This window comes from Desmodus rotundus, chromosome 6 (genome assembly GCF_022682495.2).
Source record: "Desmodus rotundus isolate HL8 chromosome 6, HLdesRot8A.1, whole genome shotgun sequence".
NCBI classification, from domain to species: domain Eukaryota; kingdom Metazoa; phylum Chordata; class Mammalia; order Chiroptera; family Phyllostomidae; genus Desmodus; species Desmodus rotundus.
This window is the reverse complement of record NC_071392.1, coordinates 116,087,638-116,112,488: the sequence shown is the minus strand read 5'-3', so window position 1 is coordinate 116,112,488 and position 24,851 is coordinate 116,087,638. Positions and strand designations below refer to the sequence as shown.

The window sequence follows — 24,851 nt, the reverse complement described above, 5'->3', positions numbered from 1 at the left end:
CCACCCCGCCCCCTTGGGAGAAAAACCACATAAAGAAAGCAGGCTGAGGGTCCTGTGTGTTTTCATGCTTTAATTCAGAGCTGTCTGCTGCAGGGACAGCTCTGTCGGAACAGAAGGACAAAGGAGACAAAAGTGACTACCCCTCCATCCCTGCCCCTTCCCGATCCCCCGAATCCTGCCGAGGGGATGGCAGAATGTGAGAGTGCGCCGGGACGCGTTTGCACTGTGCCCCTAGGTCAGAGAGGGGATCATGAGTTAACTGGGCAGAGGCCCCTCAGTAGGCCTTTGCCCCAGAACCAGGTCACTTGCCCACCCGTCCCCAAGGCGCTGTCAGACACTCCTGCGCATGTGGGGGTCGGGGAGGGTGTACAGTGAAAAGCTAAGGTGTCAGTGAACTCCGCCCGAGGCCAGCTCTGTGTGCAGAGTCCCGGCCTCGACTCCGATGACTGCCTGAGCCTGGACTGGAGAAGCGGCAGCTGCTCTGGCCTGGGCGCTACAATTAAGAAGCCACTTCCGGCTGCTGGGCTCCAAGGGACCAGCAGTTCCAGAGTGGCTCCTGGAAACACTGTCCCTTAGGATCTAATCAGCTCTGGCCGAGGCTAGGGAAACGGGAGGCCCCAGAGATTTCTGCTCCAGGAGCCGAGGGCAGGAGGGGAAGGTCACAGCCCAACAGGAGGAGGTATTAAGCAGGTACCTGGAGGATGAGCACTCCACAGCCCGGCCCCTGGCCTTGCCCTCCAGCCCCCCCGTTCTGTGCCCTGCACAGTCGGGGACAGGCCGCTGCACCTCCGCCGCCTGGAGCTGCACATTTTGCATAGATGCGGACACTGAGCACACACACGCACACACGCGGGAGCCCCCTAGGCCACTGACCACCAGGGCCTCAGGGTCTGCCCCAGGGCTGGCCGGTAAGCTGCCTCCTCCACGAACTCGAAGAAGAAAAGCCTGTCAAAGGCCCCACAAGACCCCACCCCCAAAGAGAGGACCCTCGGTGCTGTGGGTGAAGGCCCCCAGGGCCCGGACAGGCAGGTCTCCGGCTGGAGCAGGCTTACAGGGCGGCAGCTGGCCCCACTCACCTCACCGGGAGGCCTGGGGTCCAAGCCCTGACCAGACCTTCACCAGGGGCTTCTCCAGTAGCTGGGACAGCGTGGACTGTGGCCCCAGCCCTGACCACGTCCACCGAAACACAAGACACAACAGGAAGGCCACAGACAGGAAGACACGGATGGGAGCAGAGGGGCTGTGCAGCTCCAATAAATGCCAGCGGTGAAAAATAGATTTTATGTTGTCAAGTAGAGTCATACATTTATTTTGTCAGCAAAGCTTTGACTATTTCTAAGGAGACACTACGCAGCTCCGTGAGTACACGGCACAGGATGCTGGTGCCGCGCCAGTCCCGGCTTGGCTTTGGATTGGGTTTGCCCGCTGCCCCTCTGTGCCACGACCCCAGTGCCCTTGGGGCAGCCCTGGCCAGGCCCCAGGAGTTCGGGTTTCATTCGGCTGGGGCAGGGGCGCTCCACAGAGGATGGCTGGTCTGAGGCCCCGGCCGAGGTGAGGGAGCTTTGGAGGCACAAAGCGCGTGGCAGGGGACTGCTGCCCCGATGGCTGGGTGGTGGCCCACTCCCAGTGCATGCAGGCACCCCGCCTCGAGTGGGGGGCAGAGAAAGGAAGGGCAGAGCCCATGAGTCAGGAAACGGCTGCTGGAGCAGCAGGGGTGGGCAAGCAACCTTGGCAGAGAACCAGAGTGGCCCCTAGGCCCGAGGGGTGAGTAGGACACAGGGTCCCACCGACCCCCCCAAATGTGGGGCCTGCCTCTGAAGAGTGGATGGGACAACCAGATGGGTGGAAACCCCGCAGGGAGAAATGATTGGATTTGCTTTGTAATAATGGTAGTAAAATGTCAGCAGCTTTGCTGGGGGCCCAGATGGGGTCCCGGGGAAGGAGGGAGGACAGTGAACTGTCCCAGGCCTACTGCGCTCTGGCTGGGAGCAGGGGGCTGCAGGGCTCCCGCTGGCCCCGCCTCACCCCAACCCGGGACAGGTCCCAGGGCACTTGCTTTGGCCTGGACGACGTCACGGCTTCAGTGCCTCAGCTCACCATTCGTCCTGCCAGAAATCCCCCCTGAGGCAGATAAGTCTAAGATTCAGGAACCCTCACCCTAGAAAGTAAGCAGCCGCCTTGCAGGAGATCCGGGGATGCATGGGAACCAAGCCCCAAAGTGAATATAGTGCAAAGCAGAAGTTGGGCCTGAGGCCCCAGAGAAAGTTGGGGTGAGCTCCAGGGGCTGTCATGGTCTCTGGCTTTTCGTACCAGCTGAGGACAGCTGAGTCCCGCCAGGCCTCCCAGACCGCAGGGCCCCATCTCCGCAGGCCAGGCTGGAGGACTGGAGCCCTGACCTGCCAGCCCCACCTCCTCTCCCTGTGCTGGCTGGCAAACTCTCTGGAGGGGAGCCTTCCTACCCCAGCACCGAGCCTGCCTGGCTTAGCGTTCACAGAATCATCAGACACACCCAGGAGCGCCAGGGGGAAATGGGGAAGGTCTGGGACAGACAGACAGACACAGAGCCCACACTGCCCTCTGCCACCTCTTGCCCATCACTGGCTTTCCACCCAAGTGCGGGCAGACTGAAGAGGATGGGGCTCTAGCCCAGGCCCGGCAGTTCCAGACCCTGCTCGGAGTCCTGGGCCAGGTGCCTGTACTTTGGGTCGCAGCTGCCTCTTCTGAGGCAATAACATTGGCCCCGAAGCTGGGCCGAGGGCAAGGGGTGGCATGGAGTGATCAGGGGACTGAACAGGATGTGGAGGGGTGGGGGTGGGGCAGCCGAGGCCCGGCCTCCCCAGATCAATACACCAGAGGCTTCCTGAGCAGGGGCTGCCCTTGTGAAGGGGCAAGCGGACGGGGCTGGGTTGAGGACTTCACCAGTTCCCTCCCTGCACTTTGTCCCACCGCGTGCCTCCCTGCCCTGGGTCTCCCTTCCCTTCTCTCCTGTCCAAGCTGTGGGATGACTTCCCCCAAGCCCCTGACTCCTAGCCCCTGGCACTGCTAACATCCTGAAAGAACCACTTCCAAATCAAAAACTAAATAAATAAGATGAAGCCCCACGGGAATGTGTGAGAGGGAGGACGGCACCCCTACAATCAGTGGTCAGGCCACCGAGCCACTGGCTGGGACGGCCTCCTCAGAGCTGGGAGCTGCCACCGCCCCCTGTGCTGGGGCCGAGTGAGCGGCAGCTGATCCTGCGGATGGAGTGCAAGGCCACGGTGCAGCAGCCCCGCAGCAGGGAGCTGATGTTGTAAATGGGCTGGCCCTGGCGCCGCTGGGAGCGGCAGAGCCAGGCCACCGTGGGCACGGCCGGCACCACCACGGCCAGCAGATCCACAATGTAGTGGCGGCTCCAGTAGCTCTTGGGCTCCTTCTCAGCGGAAGCCGCCTCCTCCTCCTCTTCCACGGGGCACGCCACGCTCACCGACAGGCGGGAGCTGGGGTTGGCACCAGGCTGGTGTGGGGTCGGCCCACGAGTGATGGGCTCTGGGACCTCAAGCTCATCACCCACCGTCACCACCACTGCTGAGTTGGGGTCTCTGGGCCCTGGGGGGTGGGGATCCGGCTCCAGGCACCTGTCCCCAGACTGGGGACCTGCCCCGCAGACCTGGGCCATGGCCACCTTCTCCAGGATGGCGTCTGGGTCAGGCTGGTACTGCACGAAGTCTGTCTGGATGGCGCGCTCCTGCATGCAGCTGGCCTGCACACCGGCCTCCGTGCCGCAGAGCAGCTTTGCGTAGGCGCTGCCGGCCGGGAAGCGGGGAGCCAGACTAAAGGAGCTGTTTGGGGAGGCCTCCTCGGGGCCACAGTCCACCCCCGACGACAGCAGGCTGCTGGCCTCCAGTACATCCGTCCGGCTCATTGTGTCATCATTTGCCACGAAGCCACTGTCAGCCCCGTCCTCAGTGTAGGAGCCGGGGTGGTCCCCAGGGGGCCGGTCCCCACAGACGGCTGGGTCGCTGAGCTTGGTGTAGGTGGAGCTGCGGGTGAGGGAGCGGGCGGGCGAGCCGCCAGCTGACTCCCCGGTGCCGTCCTCCTTGGCCGTGCCATTCTGGGCCACCTCCATGCTGTGCAGCAGTGTCTCCAGCTTCTTGTTCTGGATGTTGATGTCCACGAAGTACTTCTGCAGCCCCTTGTCCTTGTCAATCAGGTTGTTCTTGACAGTGTCGATGACCTGCTTGAGCTGCTTGATCTCCTTGCGGGCTTCCTTCAAGGCCAGCTGGGCTTCCACGCGGTGGCACTCCTCCTCGATCCAGTCCTCCTGCATGCGTGACAGCTGCGTCTTCAGGTCATCGATCTCTGTGTCCCTGTGGGCAGATGAGACGCACATACTCACTGCCTGGCCTGGCACCGCCCCGAGGACAGGCAAGGAGGGACTGTCACCAAGCTCTGAGGGCCTGTGCTGTTGTCACAGAGCTAAAAACAGAAGGAACTACTCCACGCCTCCTTCCTTCTTGTCTTTACTCCCCCGGGGGACTGAGGGGGCCTGGGAGAGGGGTCAGGTGGTGAAGACTGGAGAGGCCTCCTCCTGGGTGGGGGGAAGAAGAAATGGCGGTAACAGACACCAGGCATTCCCACCCCAGAGGTCGAAATGCTGCTGATCGTCCATGTTTAAATCTATTACCTACAGAAGAGACCAGACAATAAAGATTTTCAATTTAAAAATGCTACTGCTATAAAAACCTAATACGTCCTCAAAAATCTTAACATCAAACAACAAAATGAACCCTAAAAGCTCTGCTCTGTAGAAGGGGACGTGGCCTCCTATTAAAGCCGGCTCGGCTGTGGAAATTTTACATGGAGGGGTATTTGGCCAGAGGCCCCAGGGAGGCGGCAGTGGGCAACCTTGGTTTTCACGAGAGCAGTTACCACCTTCCCTCCCGGGGTGGGAGGAGAAGTGGATGAATCAGAGGAGAAGGGTGAAGACAGGGCGGTGTTCTTTTATCCAGGTAGGCATTTCTTTTTTGTGTCCACGGTGAAGAGGAAAGCAAAAAAACAAAACAAAACAGCGTGGAAAAGGCACACAGCTTCTCCTGAGAGGAGAGGCAAGTGCCAGGCAAAGCAGACAGTCGGCCGACTCCTCCGTCCGGAAACTCGCAGGCCTTTCAAATCCCTGAGTCATGGATGATTTGGGGGCGGGACGGCTCAGGATGGGGGGCGAGTTAGGCAACGGTGCCATCAAGTCCAGAAGTAAAGCCAGGCAGGCTGCTAGCAGTGAGAAGGGAGCGAGACAAGAAATCCTGCCCTGGGCGGCCGGCCTCCGCCCAGCTCTCAGTGACGCGGGGTGCAGCCGCACCCTGCTTCCGTGCGCACGAAACCCACCACGGGCCCGACGTCCCTTTGGGGTCAGGAGAGCCCGTCGCAGCGGTGGTCCAGATTGAGCCCTGTGTATTTCCAACATGAGATCGAGAATTCAGTTCAGGGGAGGGGCCCAGGAACCTCACGCCGCAGTCTGCTGAAGGGCCTGGGCTGCGGGGCTGCAGCGGCCACCAAGGTCATTGACCGCAGCACCCAGAAGGGGACAGACCACTCACGGGACACAACTCGGTGATGGCAGCGAGAGCCACTCAGAACGGCAACAGCAGCCATGCCGACAGGTACGGGGGTACTCGCCCCTCCTTCCTCCCATATCAGGGTGGGGGCTCTCTCCATCCAAGCTCCCTCCTCGCTGACACTGAGCCCAGGGAGGAAGAGCGAGTCTGGATGAAGGACCTGCGCATGCTCAGCTCTGCAGGCCCTGTCCCCTCTCCTTGGAGCCAGCAGGACCCCTGGGAGGTACGGCCTCCCAGCCTTGCCTAGGACATTATTTCTGAACTGCGTCCTGAAGGGTAAGTTTGCCAAGGAAGCAAGAAAGGCCACTGCAGGAAGTGGGGACAGAGCCTCCGAAAGCTGTGAGATTTTTCAGGAGAAGGTAGGCTGCTGCTGGATCGGCCGGCACCAAACTGAGTAAGCGGAGAGTGCGTGTCGCGTGACCCTAAAGCAGGTGAAGTAGTGCCGCAGGTTCCTGCCAGGGCCGCAGGCAGGAGGGGGCCAGGGATCGAGGTGTAGGCCCATCATCACGGGGCATCCTGCCTAACCACACAGCAGATGCCGCTCTGAGCCGCAAGGCCAGGCCTAGAAGGGAAGCCGTGAGATGGGCCGTCTCCTTCCTGAGGACATTAGTGTGGACAGCCAAGCAGACCGGGGGCATCGCTGAGAAGGCCAGGGGAAATAAAAACAGCAGTCCTGGCTCTCCAGACAGGGAGGTCCACAGGAGGCCACCTGTAACTCCCACAGGTCAAACCGCAACAATCCCACACTGGACTGGCTGCGCTCTGGTCAAGGAAGACGCGGCCGTGCGTGCTGGATGCTTCCATTTATCTGCAATGTCCAGAATGGACAAATATGGAGGGGCAGAAAGATTCGTGGCTGCCAGGGACTGGGGTGACTGCAGAGAAGAGGGGCACAGTTGCCACTGGGAGTGGGGTTTCTTTGTGGGGTGATAGAGTGTTCTGGAATCAGATATGGGTAATGGTTGCAGAGTTCTGTGAGCACAGTAAAATTAATCGCATGGTGTGGTATGTGAATACATCTCGATAAAGTCGTGGTATAGAGAAAAGGAAAGATCACGGAAGATGCGGTCGGGGTAGCCTGGTGTGCTCGCCAGCTCCCGCTCAGCTGCACGTTAGAATCAACACAGTCTGGAGAAGAGGGTCAAGGGGATGAGGAGATCGGGGGGCAGCTCGAAGCTTCCATCATGCGGAGGAAGCCACCAGCCCGGGAGGGAGAGGCCGGGAGGGGAAGCCGCAGCCCTTGGGTCTGGAGAACGCACTCACAGGGGCCTGAGCGGGATCCTGGGAGACCCCTGGGCCGGGTGGGAGCTCAGCACAGGTTTCTCCTGACTATGCACCATCTAGAAGCAGATGAGGAGGAAGGCTTCTGGGGCCCAAATGGGTAGGTCGAGAGTTCCCTGGTGACCAGCAGGGCCAATGGGTTGTTTCTTCCCCAGAGAGAAGGGAAGCCAGGAAGATAGCCCTGTGCCCCACCTCCGCAGGTGGGGAGGAGCCAGGGAGGAGCCAGGGAGAAAAAAGGGCCAAAAGGGGTTGCCAGGCCAAAGCTAGGACAGGCCTGGGGGAAGTCTGACAAGCCCTCACAGGGGCACTGCTCCTGCCCTGACCCCAAGTAGCTACCTAGTCAAGGAGAGCAGCTGCGGGAAGGATGGGGCAGGCAGGTGCTGCGGACATGGGCTCCAGCTGGGCTTTGCTGGGAAAGGAGCCCCCAGCCGCCCCTTCCTCCCAGAGGGGCCCCAGGGCCCTGGCTCCTTGGAGTGTGGAGCGTGGCCGCTGCTCACCGGTCCTGGAGCCTGTCCTGCGTGTCCTTCAGCCTGGCCTTCAGGTGCCGGATGCACACCTCCTTCTGCTGCAGAGGGGTCAGGTACTGCTCAGGGGTGGGCGGCTTGATGCCATGGTTGTCGCTGCACAGCATGTACTTCAAGGAGCGCCTGCAAGGGGACGCTTGTCACCAGGAGGGACGGAGAAAAGAACAGCAACTGGAGGCCAGCCTCGCCCTCCTGGTCCTCCCACCACCAGAGGGTTCTAGGTCAGGCCTCCCCGACCAGGGCCCGTGGGAGCTGGAGAACACCCAGCCCTTTTCTGGAAGGTGGTGGGCTTTATCAGAGTTCTTCTGAGTGAAGACCACAGTGTCAGGGCGGGGAGTTCCGGCTCCTCTCATTGGGGTGGGGGAGACGTGCTGGAGAACAGGCGCACAAGCCTGGCACCATGTCCCTCCGTCCAGCCCCAGCGAGAGCTCCGGGATCCAGCCTCCCAACCCAGAGAACGAGTTTGGGGCTGGAAGCTGGGCTGGGACGACCCCTCCCTTCTCCTAATCTGCACAGGCACATTCACTTGAGTGCATATCCGAGTACGTGGATTCCCAGTCCATTTGCGCCTGCACGCCCACATACGTGAATGTACACCTGTGCGCGCCTGCGCATCCCATCGTCTCTCTGCTGCCTCACAGGCAGCAGCCCATGCATGCGCCCATACAAATGCACGCGCCCCTTTCCTCTGGGGCACGTGGGAACACACGCATGGACACTGGTGGCTCTAGGCACCAATACGCTGCACCCTGAGTCTGAGGTGGCAGCACTGCTCCAGAGGCCCCGTGCTCCCAGTGCGGGGCAGCACAGATGCGTGTACGGTGACACACCCTGGTGCCACTGGTGCAGCAGAGGAGGGAGGCTGAGGCTTGCACCCAGGGAAGGAGGGCACCCCAACTTCGCTAGCAGACCGTGGCCTGGCCTCCTCGACTCCCGGCTTCCCACCTGCTGGGCTCCTGTCCACAGAGGAACCCCCCTTGTATCTTGGCCTCAACCCAGACATGTTCTCACACAGCTTGGCAGGAGGCTTGCTGCCACCCAACTCTGCACTTCTAGGGGACGGGGACTCCCAGGTGTAGGTAAGGGCAGTGACATATCACGGGCCTGGAAAAGACAGGCCCCGGTGAAGGCCATCGGCTGCAGCTGGAGGCAGTTTTAAAAGTCTGGTAGAGGCTGCCTAATGTTTATGGAGGAAAACATACTTGCTCACTGTAAACTGTTGAAGAGAAAGCAGCCATAGAGGTGGGGAGATAGAAACAATCTTCTCCGCACTCAACGAATGGTCCCCACGTTTACCTCCGGTCAAATCACATGCGATCCTAGTTTCTGGGTGGCCGAGGGCAGAGGGATGGCGTGGGCTGGGAGCTCAGCGGGTACCCCTCTGGGGGACTCTAGGAAAACTCTTTCCAAAAGAGAAGCCAGCCAGCAAGCGCCACAGACCCCGGAGGCCCCGAAGCCCCATGCGCCGGTCCTGTGTGTGTCCTCGGGCCCTGCAGGGGCTTTGGTTGGAGGGGCACAGCCCTGTGGTGAGAGAGAGGGGTCTTGTCCCCATGCCCGGGCTGGAGGGACCGGGATTAGTTAAGCGAGGAAGTGGTGAGGCTCAGAGAAAGTAACTATTTGAGCTGTTTCATTCCCTCTCGTGAGCATTGCCCCCGACATAACATTTAACACTCGCACAGTTTTAGTCACTGGCTCTATCTTTGTGGGGAAATTTTATATATAGATAAGAAGAAAAATTGACTACAATTTCTGTCTCTCAGCGACTCATGACTTGGAACGCCTGGCCCCCTGCTCCCCCGGCAACGGCAGCTCTCATCGGGGGCAAGAAGACCCTTCTTCCACCGAGGCAGCTGTCAGCCCTGGGGTAGGGACTGTCCCCAGGGGCTGCAGTTATGACCGGCACCATAAAAATCTGCCCCTGAAACTAAAGCGTTAAAGTTGCCAGTCATGTACTTTTTAATACGTTAAGTGTTAAAAAGTACATGATTACTCACACCTCGTGTTTTGGAGCAGGGTTGCAGACGGAGTGCTGGGGCCTGCACGCGTGCGTCACCCATCCCATGTTACCGATCCTGTGTGTCACCCATCCCATGTGTCACCCATCCCATGTGTCACCCACCCCACATATCACCCATCCCATGTCACCCATCCCGTGTCACCCATCCCATGTTACCCATCCTGTGTGTTGCCCACCCCATGTGTCACCCATCCCACGCATCACCCACCAGTCATGCCACAGTGGAAAACCCTGAGAACTGTTGCCTCAGCACGAGCCGGGCACCGCTTCACACAAACAACACCCTCTCCGCTGGAAGGGGCAAGACAAGAGTTGCGGGGGGTACTCTGGCCCCATGGGCTGCAGGCCGAGTCCTCTGGCCCACGACTCCCAAGTAGGACCAGAGTCCGAATGACGGCAGGCAGCAGCTACGGGCCACTGAGAGGCAGCAACCCACTGAAGCCTCCAGGTGGTCAGCTCCACGTTACACGTCACGGAATGGAGGTGGGAGGTGACCAAACCCCAAGCCCGCATTCTTGTGCCTCCGCCAGCATTTCAGAGCTGGGGAAACAGGAGTCTGCCATCATTCTGGCTCTAACTTCCTGCTCTTAGAGGCCCCCTCCCCTCCCCCTGCCTCCCCAACCCCATCCTGCTTTGAGAGTCTCTGTTCGCCTTTCCTGGGAGCACAGCATAGCCTTGGTCACACGCTTTGCTTTCCAAACCCGCTCTACCTTTCAACTGTAGAGTGTCCCCCGGGGAAAGGAAGAGGGCAGAAGCTGCAAGCTGCCCTCCCACCTCAGACCGGGGAGAACACTAACTGTCCCCGCTACCTGGTCCTGCTGCTTGTCGGCCACATCGCCCAGTTCCAGCCAGCAAGGTGCACACAGAACTCGCTGGGGAAGGCGTCCCTTGTCAGAACACGTGAGCCCCTGGGTGGGGGGGGGTCAGGGGCTCTGGGCTCTCTACCTCTGTCCTTCCTGGACATCAACCTGCAGGTGTAGGAGCCACCTGGTGACACCAAGGACAAGAGCTGTACACCGAGGACTGCGGAGCAGGGGGCAGGAGACTGGGCTTCTGACATTTCAGAGAGCAGCCTGCCTCTGGCTCCTTATTCTGAAAGCATCACTCCTAGTTTGTCTAAGACACAGTCTACTTATGTACAGCTGGGCAGTATCACACCCGTCTTACAGACACAAGAACTGAGGCACAGACAGAGGAAGTGACTTGGTTAAGGTTGCAAGCCAATGAGCGTTGGGGATGGTTATCACACCCACTTCCCCCTCCCCCAGGGCTCCCAGGCTCCCAGCAGCATGGGCTGGGCCAGGCGGGTGGGACAGGGCAGTTACCTGGGCGTGGGGCTGCTGTCACTGCCCTTGCAGGAGCCGGAGTTGCTGCTGCTGCTGAGGGAAGAGGTGCCGTAGGCATCCCGCACGCTCACGGGTGGAGAGGTGCGCCTGGAGGCGGGAAGAAGAGGCAGGTGCTCGTTCTGGCCGATGGGCAGCTGGGGACAGTGGGCAAACACTGCCAGGCCGCTGCGGCCCAGAGGGCCCCGACTTCGGGGTCACCGCCGAGAGAGAAGCAGAGGGGAAACGGGGATGCACAGACAGGGGTCACAGAACAGACAGTGTAAATCAAGATGGAAACCCAGAAGGAGATTGGTCCTCCTGGCTCCCCGAGACAAGAATGGAGGCTGGGCAGGGTGGAGGCCAAGGCTGGGGCCCCATCTGCCCTTAAAGGGGCCTCAACTTCCAGGGTCCGCCGAGCCCAGAGGAGGAGGCCCCTGCAGGGGCTGAGTCCCAGCGGGAGAAGAAGGGGCAGGCAGGTGTAGCAACAGGAGGAGCACACAGGGGTGGAAATGAAGGGAGGCCCGGCAAGCGGAGTGGAGGACTGCAGGACACCCTTCGGCAATGGTGACGACCACACAACACTGATGTCAGCAGGAACCCAACGGTTCACAGCGTCAGAGAACTTTACAGACACTGTGTCATCTGAGCCCTTGAATAGCTCCAGGAGGAGGCGCGTGTGAGCAAGCCCATTCTAAAGACAGGAAAGCTAGGGAAATGACTTGTCTGAAGACATGTTGCAAGTTGGTGGCGGAGTGGGTGCCGTCCCTCTCCCCTCCCCGTCCTCTGAGGCCAAGGTTCTGGGCAAGGGGGAGACTCACCTGCGGGATCCAGCAGAGGCCCGTCTACTGCCCGACAGGGACATGGCCATGAGGCTGCGGGTCCGGGTGAGGGGCGGGATGGGTGGTGTCCCGGGGGCTGAGGAGAGAGGGCGCGTTGGGGGTGCCGTGGGGAGGGCCGGGCCGGGCCACGTCATCCTCTCGCTGGGGCCGCTGCCCGGCATGGCGTCTCCTCTCACCCTTCAGCAGGACACCCAGGCTCTGGCCACAGCTGGTCCTGCCACCCGACTTAAAGTTGTTGGCAGAGCCTCGGGGCAGCCAGAAATCACCAGTCCAACCCTGTGTCCTCCAGACGAGTGGCCGTGCCCCACAGGGAATGAAGGCCTTGCCCAAGGTCACACGGGCATCGGGGCAGGGCCTCCGACCGCCGGCGCAGCGCTGCCTCCTCTATGCTAGGAGCCAGGCCCCCAGACCCCTGACACTTGGACCCCACCCCCGCGCTGGTCAATCCTCCCTCCTCTGCGGGGGCTGCAGGCCGGAGGACTCCTGCAGCAGGACCAGGAGCCCCAGATTATGCTGGGCTAGTCTTGACGTCACCTTCCCAGAGTGCCTGTTGGCATGTGGCTCGGGCTTCCCGTCTACAGGGGAGACAAGACAGACCAACACACCAGCACACGTGTAGAAAGACACATGGATACACACAGTCACGGAAGGCACCACGGCCCTGACATTCCAAGACGTGCTGAGCGGGTCTCAGGGAGCATGCTCAGGGGACCTACGCATGGTGCAGGACATGCAGCCGGGCCCTCCCGCACACAAGCAGGGCTGCACCCGTCGGCAAAAGCGCATGCTGACTGTTGCATGCACCAGGCACCCAGGGACAGGCTCAGAGCAGATGAGGGCTGGGGTTGGTGGGGACAGGAGCCCTCCTACGGGGGTGTCTCGGTGGGCTGGGCCCAGTGGGAAGGGACTGTGTCTGCAGAGACCCATCCTTGGCACTCTTGACAAGTGGGTAGGGAGACTCAAGCCCTCTGGCTTCTGCCGAGGAGTCACTAGGCCCCTCTCCTGGGAAGGTCTTGGGCTCCAAGGACAGCCTTACAGGAGTTTAAGGAGGGGGACATCCCCTGCTGGACAGGGAGGAGGCTGCACAGGCTCCTGGAGTCCGAGGTCGGGGGGCCTGGGTTCTCTGCAGCCCACATGCTAGTCCTGGGCCAGCTCCAGAGACCCCCGTTCTCTTCTTCCACATCAGAGCAGGGACTACGGACAGTAGCCTGGGTTACAGGACACTCGGCTGAGGACACGGCACCTCACACTTTCCCCCATGCTGGGAAACAAGCGTCCACCAAGCCCCGCCGGCCGTCAGGCTCCAGGCCAAGCACGTTACGTACATCACGCCATCGACTCCTCTCAACAACCCTATGAGGAAGTGCTGTGATTAGTCCCTTTACAGATGAGGAGTCCAAGACCAAAGGGACTTGCCCAAGTCACACCCCCTTGATGGTGGGGGGCTGGATCTCAAACCCTGGAGTCCCCAGCCAAGGGCACCGCCCCTTCCCACATCAGGGCCTCCTGGGGTGGGAAGCCTGGTCATCCCGGCCAGCTGCGGGCTGCCTCCTCAGCAGACAAAGGTGCTACTCAGGTGGCCTGTTTCCTGGCTGTGACACAGAGGCAGCCTGTTCCCCCCGAAGGGCCTGGACACAGCCAGCATTGTCTGTGCAGAGGTGTCAGATGCCGGTGCAGGAGCCTCCGACACCCTGCCTGTCACCTGAGCTGCTCATCCCTGCTTGGCAACATGTCTCACCCATCACACCCCAGTCCCCCAGGCAGGGCCTCTGGGAACTGTAGGGCCGGCACCTGGAGGAGGAGCCATGGGACAGGGGCTGCAGCGACAATGGTGCCCCCACACTTGTCAGGAAGGCTACCCGGGGCTGACTGCCGCCTGCCCAAGCACATAGACTAAGCCCTTTGTGGCCAGGTGGCCGTGCTGGGTGCTTTTGTGACCCCCGGCCCACTTCTTCAAAGATGAATCCTTCAAGGCAGTCAGGATTTGTTATCACATTTCGGCCAAGGTTGCGCAGCTGTGGGTCTGACAGACCCCGGTTTCTAGCCCCAGCCAGCCTGGCTTCACTGCCACCTTCCCATCATCACGCCCTGCCTCTGGCTTTCGGGAGGATGCAAAGAGGAGACTGTGCCTTCAGGAGGACTTCGCAGTAGAGGCAGGACTCAGATCTGAGGACGAGCCTCGCGCTTCCAGGCCAGCTTGGATGAGGGCCGCTAAGTGGCTTAGCCCGGAAAGGCCAGGTGGGATTCTAGGCCTAGGCAAGCGAGATGCCTGGAGTGCCCTGGAGCTGCGTGTGGCCGTGGTACAATGAGGGCTTTGTCCCCGCTGTCTGCTCCTACCTTGCTTGGCAACCCTTCGCCTCCTCCTCTTGAGTGCCCTCTTCCTTCCTCTCTGGCCGGGGGTGGGAAGGGGACTGCGTCTGTATCTGGATGGAGCCAACAGTCTCCTGGGAGGCCAGAGACAGCCATTCATCCAGGACGGAGGTGGAAGTGGCATTTCCCCTGCAGGGACCGGACCTTGTAGGCAGGGGTCCCTCATGGGAGGACAGAAGTCACCCAGGCCCACAGGGAGCCACCTCTCTAGGATCCACCTTAGAAGTCTCAGTGTGGGGCTGTGCTCTCTCAGTTCCTCCCTCCTCTGTAGGCCCCAGAGAGGAGGCAGGTTGCTATGGCATTTGTCACTGTGCTGCCTGCTCGGCCTGGAGTCCCACAAGCCAGCCTCTGGGGTGGCCAGAGGCTGTCACTTGGAATGGAGGGTGGAAAGCAAACCCTGAGCCATGAGGAGCTAGGCTCATAGTCTCCCATCACCTCAACCCAGAGTCAGGCCAGCCCCTTCCCACTCCAGCTCCCCCCACTCCCCCATGGCCACCCCACCGCGTCACCCCTCTGATCAGCCCCTCACACACCCAGCACTTCCTGAGGACCTACAACAGGGGTGCAGGGGACACTGCAGGATCTAGGAAACAGCGGAGGGAAGATGCAGAAATAGAGCCGGACAGATCTGGGCTCGAATCCCGGCTCTGCCGCCCTCCAGCTGCAAGGCTTGGGCAAGTGACGCCGCTTCTCTGAGTGTGAGCTTCCTCATCCGTACGTGGGGCCATGCCAGAGTGCGCCTCACATGTCACTGTGAGGATAACACGGGTAATGCACGCATGGGGCTCAGCCCGGCGCCCGTCACACAACCACCACTCAGAAGTAGAGACTGCCAGTATTCTGGAAGCACACCACTGCAATGTAATGTGAGCTTCAAAACGGAAATGCATTCAGGGCACAAGGGTGGCCTCAGGAAGGTCAGGGAAAGCTGCTTCTAACAGAAATTTACACTGGGTCTTGAAGGGTGAATAGGAGTTCACCAGGCAGAGAAAGTGAGTAGGAAGAAGGAAGCCTGGGCAAAGGCCACAACCCAACAGCAGAGTGCCTTAGGACAAACTGGGACGCCTGGTGAGGACAGGGTCACAGTGCGGGGTGAGCTGCACACGGTGAGGCCCAACCCCACAGAGCTACATAAGCCAGGACCTTGTCCTGCAGGCCACGGGGAGTCACAGAAGGACCTTAAAAGATGGAGGAACACAATCAGATTTGCATTTTAGAAAGCCTGTGGGTAGGGGGCCTTTGTGGAGTAGGGCTGCAAAGGGATGAGAACAGAAGCAGGGAGAGGAATTAGGAGGTTATCAGAAACTCCCAGGTGAGAAACCAGAAGGGCCCAGAGCAGGGCGGCAGCGGGAGCAACGGAGAAGAGGGCCTGAAACTTCCTCATATTCATCAGAGGCCTCCCATTAAGTAAGATCAGGGCAAACTCTTGATCCCGGGGCTCAGGGCCCTCTCCTCTGTACCCTTTCCAACCTGCTCTCGCTGCCTGCTGACCCCCAGGGAGCCCTGTTATTCGCTCCCACATCTCTGCATGGGCCATCTGCCCACCCTGCAGCACCGTCCCTGCCCTGTCCTCGCACATACGCCACACGCCGGGACCTCTCCTGGCACTTCCTGACTGGGCCCCTTGGCATGCCGCGCTCGGCTGGAACATCTCCCTCCGAGGAATTTCAGAATAACAAGCACCATCAACACACAGCTGCAAGTAACACAATGGTTCAAACAGGCACATCTGAAAGGCCAACGGGTGGGATTAGATGGTCTCTAAGACGTTTCTGGATCCAACATGCTGATTCTGGAATTACAGGATTCTAGGGCCGTGAATGAAATGATGGACCTCCAGTGGATGCTTTCTTCCCCTTCGATGACGAGGACTCCTGGGCTTCCGATTCCACAGCTGCAAAATTGGGAAGCTTCATTCTTCCAAGAGACACTATGGCATTTTACTGAATCAGCAAGTCATGGGGGAGAAACCAGGTCCTTGAGTTAATCCAATATTCTAGCTAAGTGAAGGTCCCTGCGATTACTATAAATTATCTTTTTTTCAAAGCATTAGCCAGCAACAGAAGAAGAAAGCTGCCCTAAAATCCGGCCAAGGGAACGGAGCAATCTGTGCCTGAGGACTCAAGCCTCTGTAGCTGTGGAAAGCAGAGCATCACGACCGACAGAATAGAGCCTGGGGGGCAGGGATGGGGGGAGGTCCTCTTGCTGCTAAGGCAACACAGAACACAGAACATCCCACCGATCAGACAGCAGAGTGCCCAGCGGGCACTCCTAGAATGCTAATGCAGAGAGAAGTGGGAGATGAAGGACCAGCCTGGGAGTGTCCCAGCAGCCACACTGGCTCCGGCAGCAGCTGAGGTCAGTAAACCCTCCACTGGCTTCGCCACCCCATCAGCCACCACATTCCTTCTCACTGTCAGCGAGACCCCGGACCATTCTTCCTGGACTTGGGAAGGGGGTTCATTTCTCCAGCTTGCTTCCTGTCTCCTGCCCGAGCTGCCCCCCGGAGGTGGAACCACAGATGGGAGCCCCTGGACCCCTCCTCCTCACCGGGGCAACCCCAGCACAATGGCAGGGCAGGCCTGCAGCGGGGCCAAGGCTGACTGGCTTCCCCAGCAACCAGGCTGAGACTGGCAGCCAGACTGGGATTCCAGGGCTTGGAGGGCACGGAGCCCAGCGGTCTGGACGGCCCCCGAGAACGAGCCTCTGGGGCTGCTGAGGGGCGAGCCCCGGCCTCCTCCCCGGCACACCCGAGGAGGCCCCTCTTGTATGTGATCCATGTATGGACCGTCTGAAGGAAGACCACTTTTTACAGAGGTTTTGTGGGTTGAAAATCTACACAAAACATATTTCCCACAATGAGATACTACTTCACGTCTACTAGGATGGCCATAATAAAAACGATGGGCAAGTGTCAGTGAGAATGTGGAGAAATGGGAACCTTCGCGCACCGCTGGTGGGACGTAAAATGGTGCGGCTGCTCTGGAAAATGGTCTGCGGTTCCTCAGAAGTTAAACAAAGAGTTGCCACGTGACCCAGCAGCCCCACCAGTGGGTGCGTGCCCCAGAGAACAGGAAGTAGGTGCTCAAACAAGACCTGCCCGGGAAGCTCATTCAGCACTACTCACGACAGCCAGAAGGAGGGTACCCGCTGGCGGATGATGGGGAAGCAAGTGCAGTGTGTACACAGAGCGGAATGTCGCCTAGTCATGAAAACGAATGAGATCCTGACACATTCTGCCACATGCATGCACGCAGGCTGAACCTTAGGCTAAATGAAAGAAGCCGAACACAAAGACCACGTATCGCATGATTCCATTTATAGGAAATGTCCAGAACAGGTAAATCCATAGAGACAGAGAGAGAGAGAGCGCAGATTAGTGGTTGCCAAGGGCTGGGGGCAGGAGAAATAGGAAATGACTTGATTGGTATGAAGTTTCTTTCTGGACTGACAAAAATGTTTTGAAATTAGATACTGGGGACGGATGCACAACTTCGGGAATACACTGGGAACCCTTGACTTGCACATTTTAAAAAGGTGAATTTTATGGTATGTGAATGATATCTCAATAAAAACAAACTTAAAAATCTAGAAAATGTCTGCTTTAACTGAACAGTTGTGAACGGACAGGCACGGTCCAGGGAGGGGAAGGAAACTGCCTGGGATGCTGACGGGCCAGGAACTAGAACCAGCCCCGCTCCGTATTCCTGACTTCAGGCTCTTCCCTGGAGCCCTGACTCCAGGTCGGCCTGGAGGAGACAGCAACTGAGACCGCCCCTTGGGAAGGCTTTGCAAATGCACACCCCATCTGATCCCCTGTGGAGGGAGGAGGCCAGGCAGAGCCTATTCCGTGTGATACACGGGAAACCCCAAGCTGCAGAGGCTGTAAGATCACTCAAGGTCATGCCTTGGACTTCCGGGTCACGAGCATCTGCATTGCTACTGCGTCAGGAAGGCCTCACGATACAAGAGATCTGGGACATGGGTCATTTAAAGGCTGCAAGAAAGAGGAAACTCCACCTTCCCAGGAGACTCTCAGACCACAGTGAGATGAGGGGGTTATAGCCCTCCATCCTGGCCTCCTCATGCTTCCAGAAAAGCAGGCATCACAGAAACAGGAGGAAGGCAGGGTGAGGAAGACTGTGTCAGTCTTTTCTTGTTCCTCCAAGGATCAGCCACAGGGGCCAAGGAGAAGCCCTCACTGTGAGGAACCACTGTTCTCAGTTCTTCCCACAGCAGCTGTGACCCAGTCTTTAGCCCAGTGGGTCCTGTGCTAGCCCACCACTGAGAGGCCCTCAGCTCCCCGAGTCACATCATATGGTCCCCCTCCGTGGGCCTTAACCTCTTGCAGTCTCAGCTGCCTAGTGTAATCGGTGGGAATCTCCCTCCTGACCCTGCCTGTCTCTTCAGGATCCAGCCAAGGCAAGGAATGGAGGGATGGGGGATGTTCTTGGGCAATGGGAAGACTGAACACTTCTTGTTATTACAACCACCACTTCTTGAAGGGCATCTCTCTCTTTCTTCCTCAGAGATAGTCTTTGCTTTATCCCTGAGGTCAGAGCAGGCCCAGGGGGTGAGCCTGAAATTCCGGGCACCTCTGCCAGGCCACCTGCCGTGGGTGGCTCTCCAGGGCAACGTCTGGCAGGCCTCCAACATGGGGAGAAGCAGCAGGTGGAACACCGGTTTCCATCCCTCCACCAGCCGGCTGTGTGCTAGGGCAGCCCCTCTGCAGACAGCCACAGGGAGGTGTCGGAAACAGAGGGACTGTGGGGCCAGTCCCAGCTCGGTGGCTGCCTGGCAAGTGGCTCCTGGCAGATGGAGGCCCTTCAGCGACCTTGGCTGCAGCATATGCTTCCCTGGGCTTCCCGGCTGACAGAGCTGCCAAGCCTCAGCCCGGCTCCTGGACCTGCCCCTGCTCCTGAGGTTCCAGCTCTAAGGCATCACAGGAGGGGGAAGAGGAAGGAGCCTCCATCTCTGTGGATTCTCCCTTTTTTCCAGATCTCTGTGCTGGTTTTCAGGGCCCTTGTGTTGGTGCCCTCCCTGCTTTTATCCCAAGTACCAACAATTCTGAGAGGCTAACACACTCTCAGAATTCTAGAATGGGAAGGATCTTGGGTAGACTTTGTCACAGCCCATCGTTTTATGAGAGAAACTGACCCCCAGAGAGAGCCTGTGATTTGTCTGAGGTTGCCTAGCAAGCGGGGTTGGAGCCTGGGCTGGCGGCCACTCCCGACTCCAGTGACCTAGTGTCGCAGCTTCTGCACCACAGCCCCCAACCCTTCCTCGCATTTGAATCCAGGCAAAAGTGTGGTAAAATAAGAGCAAAGCATAGCTTTATGAGTAAAGAAGTCAGGGAAGGAAAGCCTGGAGGCAAGACAGGAGGAGTCTCACCCATTCTAAGGCAGCTCACAAAGGATATGTAGTAAAACAGACATTGAATCCAAGGCCCGGGAAGAAGGGAATGCCACAGCCCGACCACAAACACAACCACAGCAGCAGCAATAACAAGGTTCAGATTTGACGCCGAGCTTCCTGGTCACCGATGCAAAACGCGAAATTATGCCCAGTCTTCTTGTTCCCATGGTTAAGAGGGAGTGGGAAGCAGACCGATTCTTTAGGAGAAATAAAGCCCTCCCTAAAATGAATGCTGAGGAATATTTTGGCATGGGATTTGCTGTAGGGAAGGGGGGTGCGGGGGGGTCCTAAGACAGAGGAAAGCCAATGCCCTCGGAGCCCACCCAAGTTGCCCTGTGTGTCCCGTGCTTTGGGGACGCGAGGGTGAAGGAGCCGTGGAACACAGGACCGGAGAGCTATGGGGATGTGGCGATGTGTCCGCTCTGCCTGGGACCACTGTCCTGTTCCATGGAGATAGTTTCTGACTCCACCTGAAATCAGAGAGCTTCTGTCTTCCTGGGAATCCAAAACGGAACCCCGCAAACTCACTTCATTCATATTGTCTCTCTCACTCACATTCATTTCCTCTCTTGCCCTCTCCTGGCATCTCATGACAATCTGGTCCAACTGCCACATTTTCTAAGCAGAAAACAGAGGACTTGCCAAAGGCCACAGTGTGAGCTACAGGAGCAGGCGCATGAGGCTGAAAGCCAGCTGATCCCGGTCCCACCACCAACTCTGGACACACTGCTCCTGTTGGAAGCCAAGTCTCATCCATCTCCTTGCAGTTCCTGGAGGCTCTGCGTGGAGTTGCCACCCATGGAGTCAGAAGCTTTCTCTCTCCTCCCAGATCCTCTGCTCCCCAGCTGCCAGCTTCTCGGCCATCCGAGCAGCTGACTCCTGCCCAGCTGATTTCCAATGGCATTTCCCATGTCAGGCTGAATTCATTTGCCTTCGCTAAGGTCCAGGGCCTTCGACAGGATCCCACACGACTCGGGCTTGCCGGAAGACGTCTGGGAATTACAAAGCCCTCTTCCAAGAAGTCTTCCCTCTCTGGAGAAGCTGTCACATGCCTTAATTTAGCTAAAGTGAACATTTAAAAATCTTTTAAAAGGGAGATCCTGTAAATATCTGTGTCCTATTTAAAAAGCCCTTTGTTGCTGAGAGGCCGGCCAAGCTAACAGAAAGAAATTGTGGCTTTGGGCTCAAATACGCCTGGGTTTGGATTCCAAACTCCACCACGCACCACCTTCATGGCAGTGGGAATGGCACTTCACTTCTTTAAGCCACAGCACCATCTGTAAGGCGGGGCGATGACCGCCCTGCCCAAGTGTGGCCGTGGTCAGCGAGAGCGCATGCCTGATGCCTCACATGGGCCTGGCAGAGGGGAAGCACTCCATGACCTGTGGTGATGATTTATTCCCCCAAATACAGTCTTTTAAACCAATCCTTACCCAAGGATATGCTTATTGATTTTAGAGAGGTGGGGGGAGAAAGAGAAAGAGAGAGGGAGACATTCATGTGAGAGAGAAACGTTCATCGGTTGCCTCCCCTACGCGTCCTGACAGGGGACTGAACCTGCCACCTAGGTGTGTGCCCTGGCCAGGGATCAACCTCACGAGACATTTTGGTGTACAGGACGATGCTCCAACCAACTGGGCCCTTGGCTAGAGCCACCTAAATACAGTCTTACTCTTAATGTTCTTTGTATATAATTACATCTTTATCCCACTCCAAAATCTTAATCTGAAATGTTGTAACAGTTTGTATCTCAGGGGTCCTTGATTACAGAATCGTTTATACCTACTTAAGCCTACTGGCTGCAGAGACCAGTGAACCTGCATGAGGGCGCATGGCAAGTCGGTGGCAACGCTGAGAGTGGGACCCAGAACCGATGCCAGCGGCCCCTCCAAACGACACCCGCACTCAGCAAATCCAATTAGTCAGCAACCCTGAACTCCAACGGCAGCCCCAGAAAAAGATGAAAGATACACAGCTGATCCTCCTGGTTTGCGGATTCTGTATCTGTGAATTCACCCACTCCCTCCAATTTATTGGCAACCCTCAAGTCGGCGCCCGTGGTTCTTGCAGTCATTCCGGACATGCGCTGTGCAGTAGGAAAAAAGTCACTAACCAATCATTGTCTACTAAACAAGAGAATTCCAGCACATTGCCGCTTTGATCTAACAGAGCATCTGAAAGTGACCTTGTCCAAAGTAGGAACTCGATCTGAATGTGGCGCCACTCAGCACCTTATGCTCCCTCCCTGGTCCACGCCACCACCTCTGTCCAGGACGATGCAGCAGTCTCACCCCTGCCACCTTGACGCAGTGGCCAGAGGGATCCTTTTACAGTATGAATCAGATCATGTCACTCCTCCGCTCGAAACCTTTTCAAATGCTCCCATCTTGTTCTCATGGTTAGGGAGACTGCAAGCTCCTGGATTGGAACAGCAGCCCAAGTCCTTACTGTGGCTAACGTAAAGCCCCGCCCCCTTCTCTCTCTGACCCGCCTACCACTGCCCCTCATTCACGCGGCTCTAGCCACTCTGCCCGCAGGCACTCAGGGCCTTCGCACGTACTGTTCCCTCTGCCCAGCCTACTCTCTCTCCCTTTGGGTCTTTGCTCCAACCTCACCTTCTCAGTGGCCCATCCTTGCCCACTTCATTTAAATTACAACCCTCAGTCCCCCAGCACTCCCTCTCTTCCTTCCCATGCGTTATTTCCTCCACAGTTCTTAGCAACAGCTAATATATTTACGCATTTATGTTGCTTACTGTCCCTAGAATATGAGCTCCAGAAAGGTAAAGATATTTGCCCATTTTGTTCTTTATTAATTCCCAGTGCCTAGTACCCCACAGGCCTTCAGCAAATATTTGCTGAATAAACACGTGGGTCTACACTCACTGATGGCCCCGCCCAAGTGAGGGCAAGCTCCTTAGTAAATCAAAAACGGGGCAAAAAAAGCTCTGTGGCTCTTTGTTCACAGTATTATAGGTTTTTTCTTGCCACATAGTATCCATTTAGGTGGCTTGTCTCTCCTACTAGATTATGAGCCGGAGGGTATCAGTCTCCTCTGAGTCTTTAGCATCCAGCAGGGGCCCGAGGGCTTAACTCCTATAACTAACTGCATCTTCTGGGAAAGCATGGATTCGAGCGGCATAGCCTCCGAGCTGCCGTTTCATCAGCATCTGGCCAGGCACCGTCTTGAGTGTGCTCTGCATCGATTCTCTCAATTCTCTCTTACGTAGCCCCCCAACGCTAGAGGGCGTTCTCTCCATTTTACCCCCGGGGAAGCTCGGGCTGCAGAGACCAGTGAACCTGCATGAGGGCGCATGGCAAGTAGGTGGCAACACCGAGAGTGGGACCCAGAGCCGATGCCAGCGGCCCCTCCAAACGACACCCACACTCAGCAAATCCAATTAGTCAGCAACCCTGAACTCCGACGGCAGCCCCAGAAAAAGGTGAGAGACACACAGCTGATCCTCGTGATTTGCGGATTCTGTATCTGTGAATTCACCCACTCCCTCCCATTTATTAGTAACCCTCAGGTCGGCGCCCGGGGTTCTTGCGGTCATTCCCGGACCCGCGCTGAGCAGCAGAAACACGTGAGTTGCCCGACGCCCAGTTTCCCGCTGAGGTGGAACAAGGCAACCTGCTTGTCTGTTTCTCAGTTCCTTCAACAAGCTTCCGTTCTGCGGTCTATTAATGTCACGTGCCGTTTGGTGATGTTGCTGTTTGACGTGGCCTGCGGGTGCAGGGCTGACATGCTGTCTAGCGTCCCTGTCATGTGCCCGACGGAGAAAAGGTGTCAGAGAAGCTCCATTCAGGTATAAATTATAGGCTGTTGGCACGAGCTCAGTAGGAGTGAATCAACAATCTATACTGAGGAAGGTGTCTTTAAAGAGAAATACTCAGAAAGTGAGGTTATGTATTGAGCAGCTGATGCAGCTGCTGTGCCCAGAGGCTCGCAGGGACCTGGCCCTGTGTTCTCAGGAGCGAGGTTTCGGTCCTCCCTAGTTCAGGGTCTGCGGCGGCTCTGTAGAATGCAGCTACTACAAACAATGAGAATCCACAGATGTGCCCACAGTAGGTCTAGCTGTGTTCACGCACAAGTGTGCACACATAATCACACTCATCTGCGTGCTCTCCGCTGCCTGTCCCGAACGCTGCCCTTGGCACCAGCTGGGGTGAATGACTGTCACGCGTGTGCTCAGCGGGTAGTCAGATGCGCTTGCGTTCACCGGGCGTTAGGCGCCTTCAGCCCAGTCACAGTCAGGGCCACTTTCCTCATCTGTTAATCGTCGCCATGACCAGAAAGTGGGGTCAAACTGCCAAGCACAGCGTCTGGCACACAGCAACCCACAAGCCACAGCTGGGACACAGTTTCTGGCCGGCAGCAGGACAGAGCCTTTTAAGGCCTGCGTGTTTGCCTAGGGTGTATGCAGGGGCCCCAAGAGCCAATCTTAGGGCCTCTTCCTCCTCGGCACACCGACCTTCCTGCTCTCGCAGGCCTGGCCTCCTCCTGCCCAGCACTGTCTCCAGCGGGGTGTGTGCAGCAGGAACTGGAACCAGAACCAGAACTGGAGCTGGAGCGTCAAGCCAGAAGGGGCTCAACGGCGGGCGACCACAGAGGTCCCAGACTGGCAGCCCAGTTCCCATCATGCCCGTAAACAACTTTCCTTGTATGTGCGTGTATTTTAATTTTAGTCAGTGTTTACAGATTGAAAGCTTTCCTATTTTAATAGGTCCAGATTTCTAGCTTGCCTTAAAAGACCCCAAAGATCCTGCAGCCCGTGCATCTCATTCCAGCACGGCAAAGGTGGGCCAGCGTTTTATCAGAGCTCTTGCTCTCGCACCTGGGCTGTTGTGGAAGCTGCCTAGCACTGGAGCCCTAGGCTTGCAGCTCTGAATTCGGGGCGCTGGGGTGCACAAGGAGGCCGGGAACACATGACAGGGGACTTGGGCTGAGGGGGACGAACGACCTGTGCAGGAAGAGGCTGCTGGGTTAGAGAGGCACAGCCGAGAGCACGGGCTCTGGCTGCAGGCAGCGAACAGCTCCTCTCCCCGCCTGCTGGCACACCGCGCCCTCCCCGCCCCGCCCCGCCCCGCCCCGTAAGAGAAACTTCTGCGCGGCTCTGTTGACACAGCGCTCTCAGGTGTCCCTCCCACCTGCCTCTCCCGCTGAGCAGGCAGGGACCATCACAATCATAGGGGCCCTGGGGTGGCCCGCAGCGCAGGGGCTCTGTCCTCGGGCAGGATGCAGCTGGGAACCTAGTTCTAAGCAGACCGACCATGAACTGTAGCTCCCTCATCTGCAAAACAGGGTTTCAACAGCGGCGATTTCATTAGATAGTGCGGCGAAGGGCCTGGCACAAACTGCCCAGCGAACACTAGCTTCCCCCCCTTGTTTTATAAACCAAGGCCCAGAGACGAGTGAATAATTCATCCCAAGAAGGTCATGCATTAAAATGTGCTCCCTTACCTCTGCCTGGGCGTTTTTCAAAT

General features: G+C 58.0%; 1 protein-coding gene across 6 annotated transcripts in view; it reads right to left on the bottom strand.

The window, feature by feature from the left end:
• Nucleotides 1–61: 61 nt before the first annotated feature.
• Nucleotides 62–24,851, bottom strand: part of SNPH (syntaphilin) — a 39,097-nt gene continuing 14,307 nt past the window's right edge. The window contains exons 2-6 of one of the 6 annotated variants that reach the window (XM_071221776.1): nucleotides 12,824–12,933; nucleotides 11,560–12,155; nucleotides 10,742–10,849; nucleotides 7,373–7,522; nucleotides 62–4,349 (exon numbers count right to left, since the gene is read on the bottom strand). In XM_071221776.1, the coding sequence (XP_071077877.1) occupies nucleotides 3,179–4,349; nucleotides 7,373–7,522; nucleotides 10,742–10,849; nucleotides 11,560–11,741 (1,611 nt within the window). In that variant the 5' untranslated portion in view covers nucleotides 11,742–12,155; nucleotides 12,824–12,933 and the 3' untranslated portion in view covers nucleotides 62–3,178. Of the gene's footprint in view, nucleotides 4,350–7,372; nucleotides 7,523–10,741; nucleotides 10,850–11,559; nucleotides 12,934–13,917; nucleotides 14,080–24,851 lie in introns of all 6 variants that reach the window. The other 5 variants (XM_071221775.1, XM_053926616.1, XM_053926621.2 and 2 more) reach the window with 5 other exon arrangements.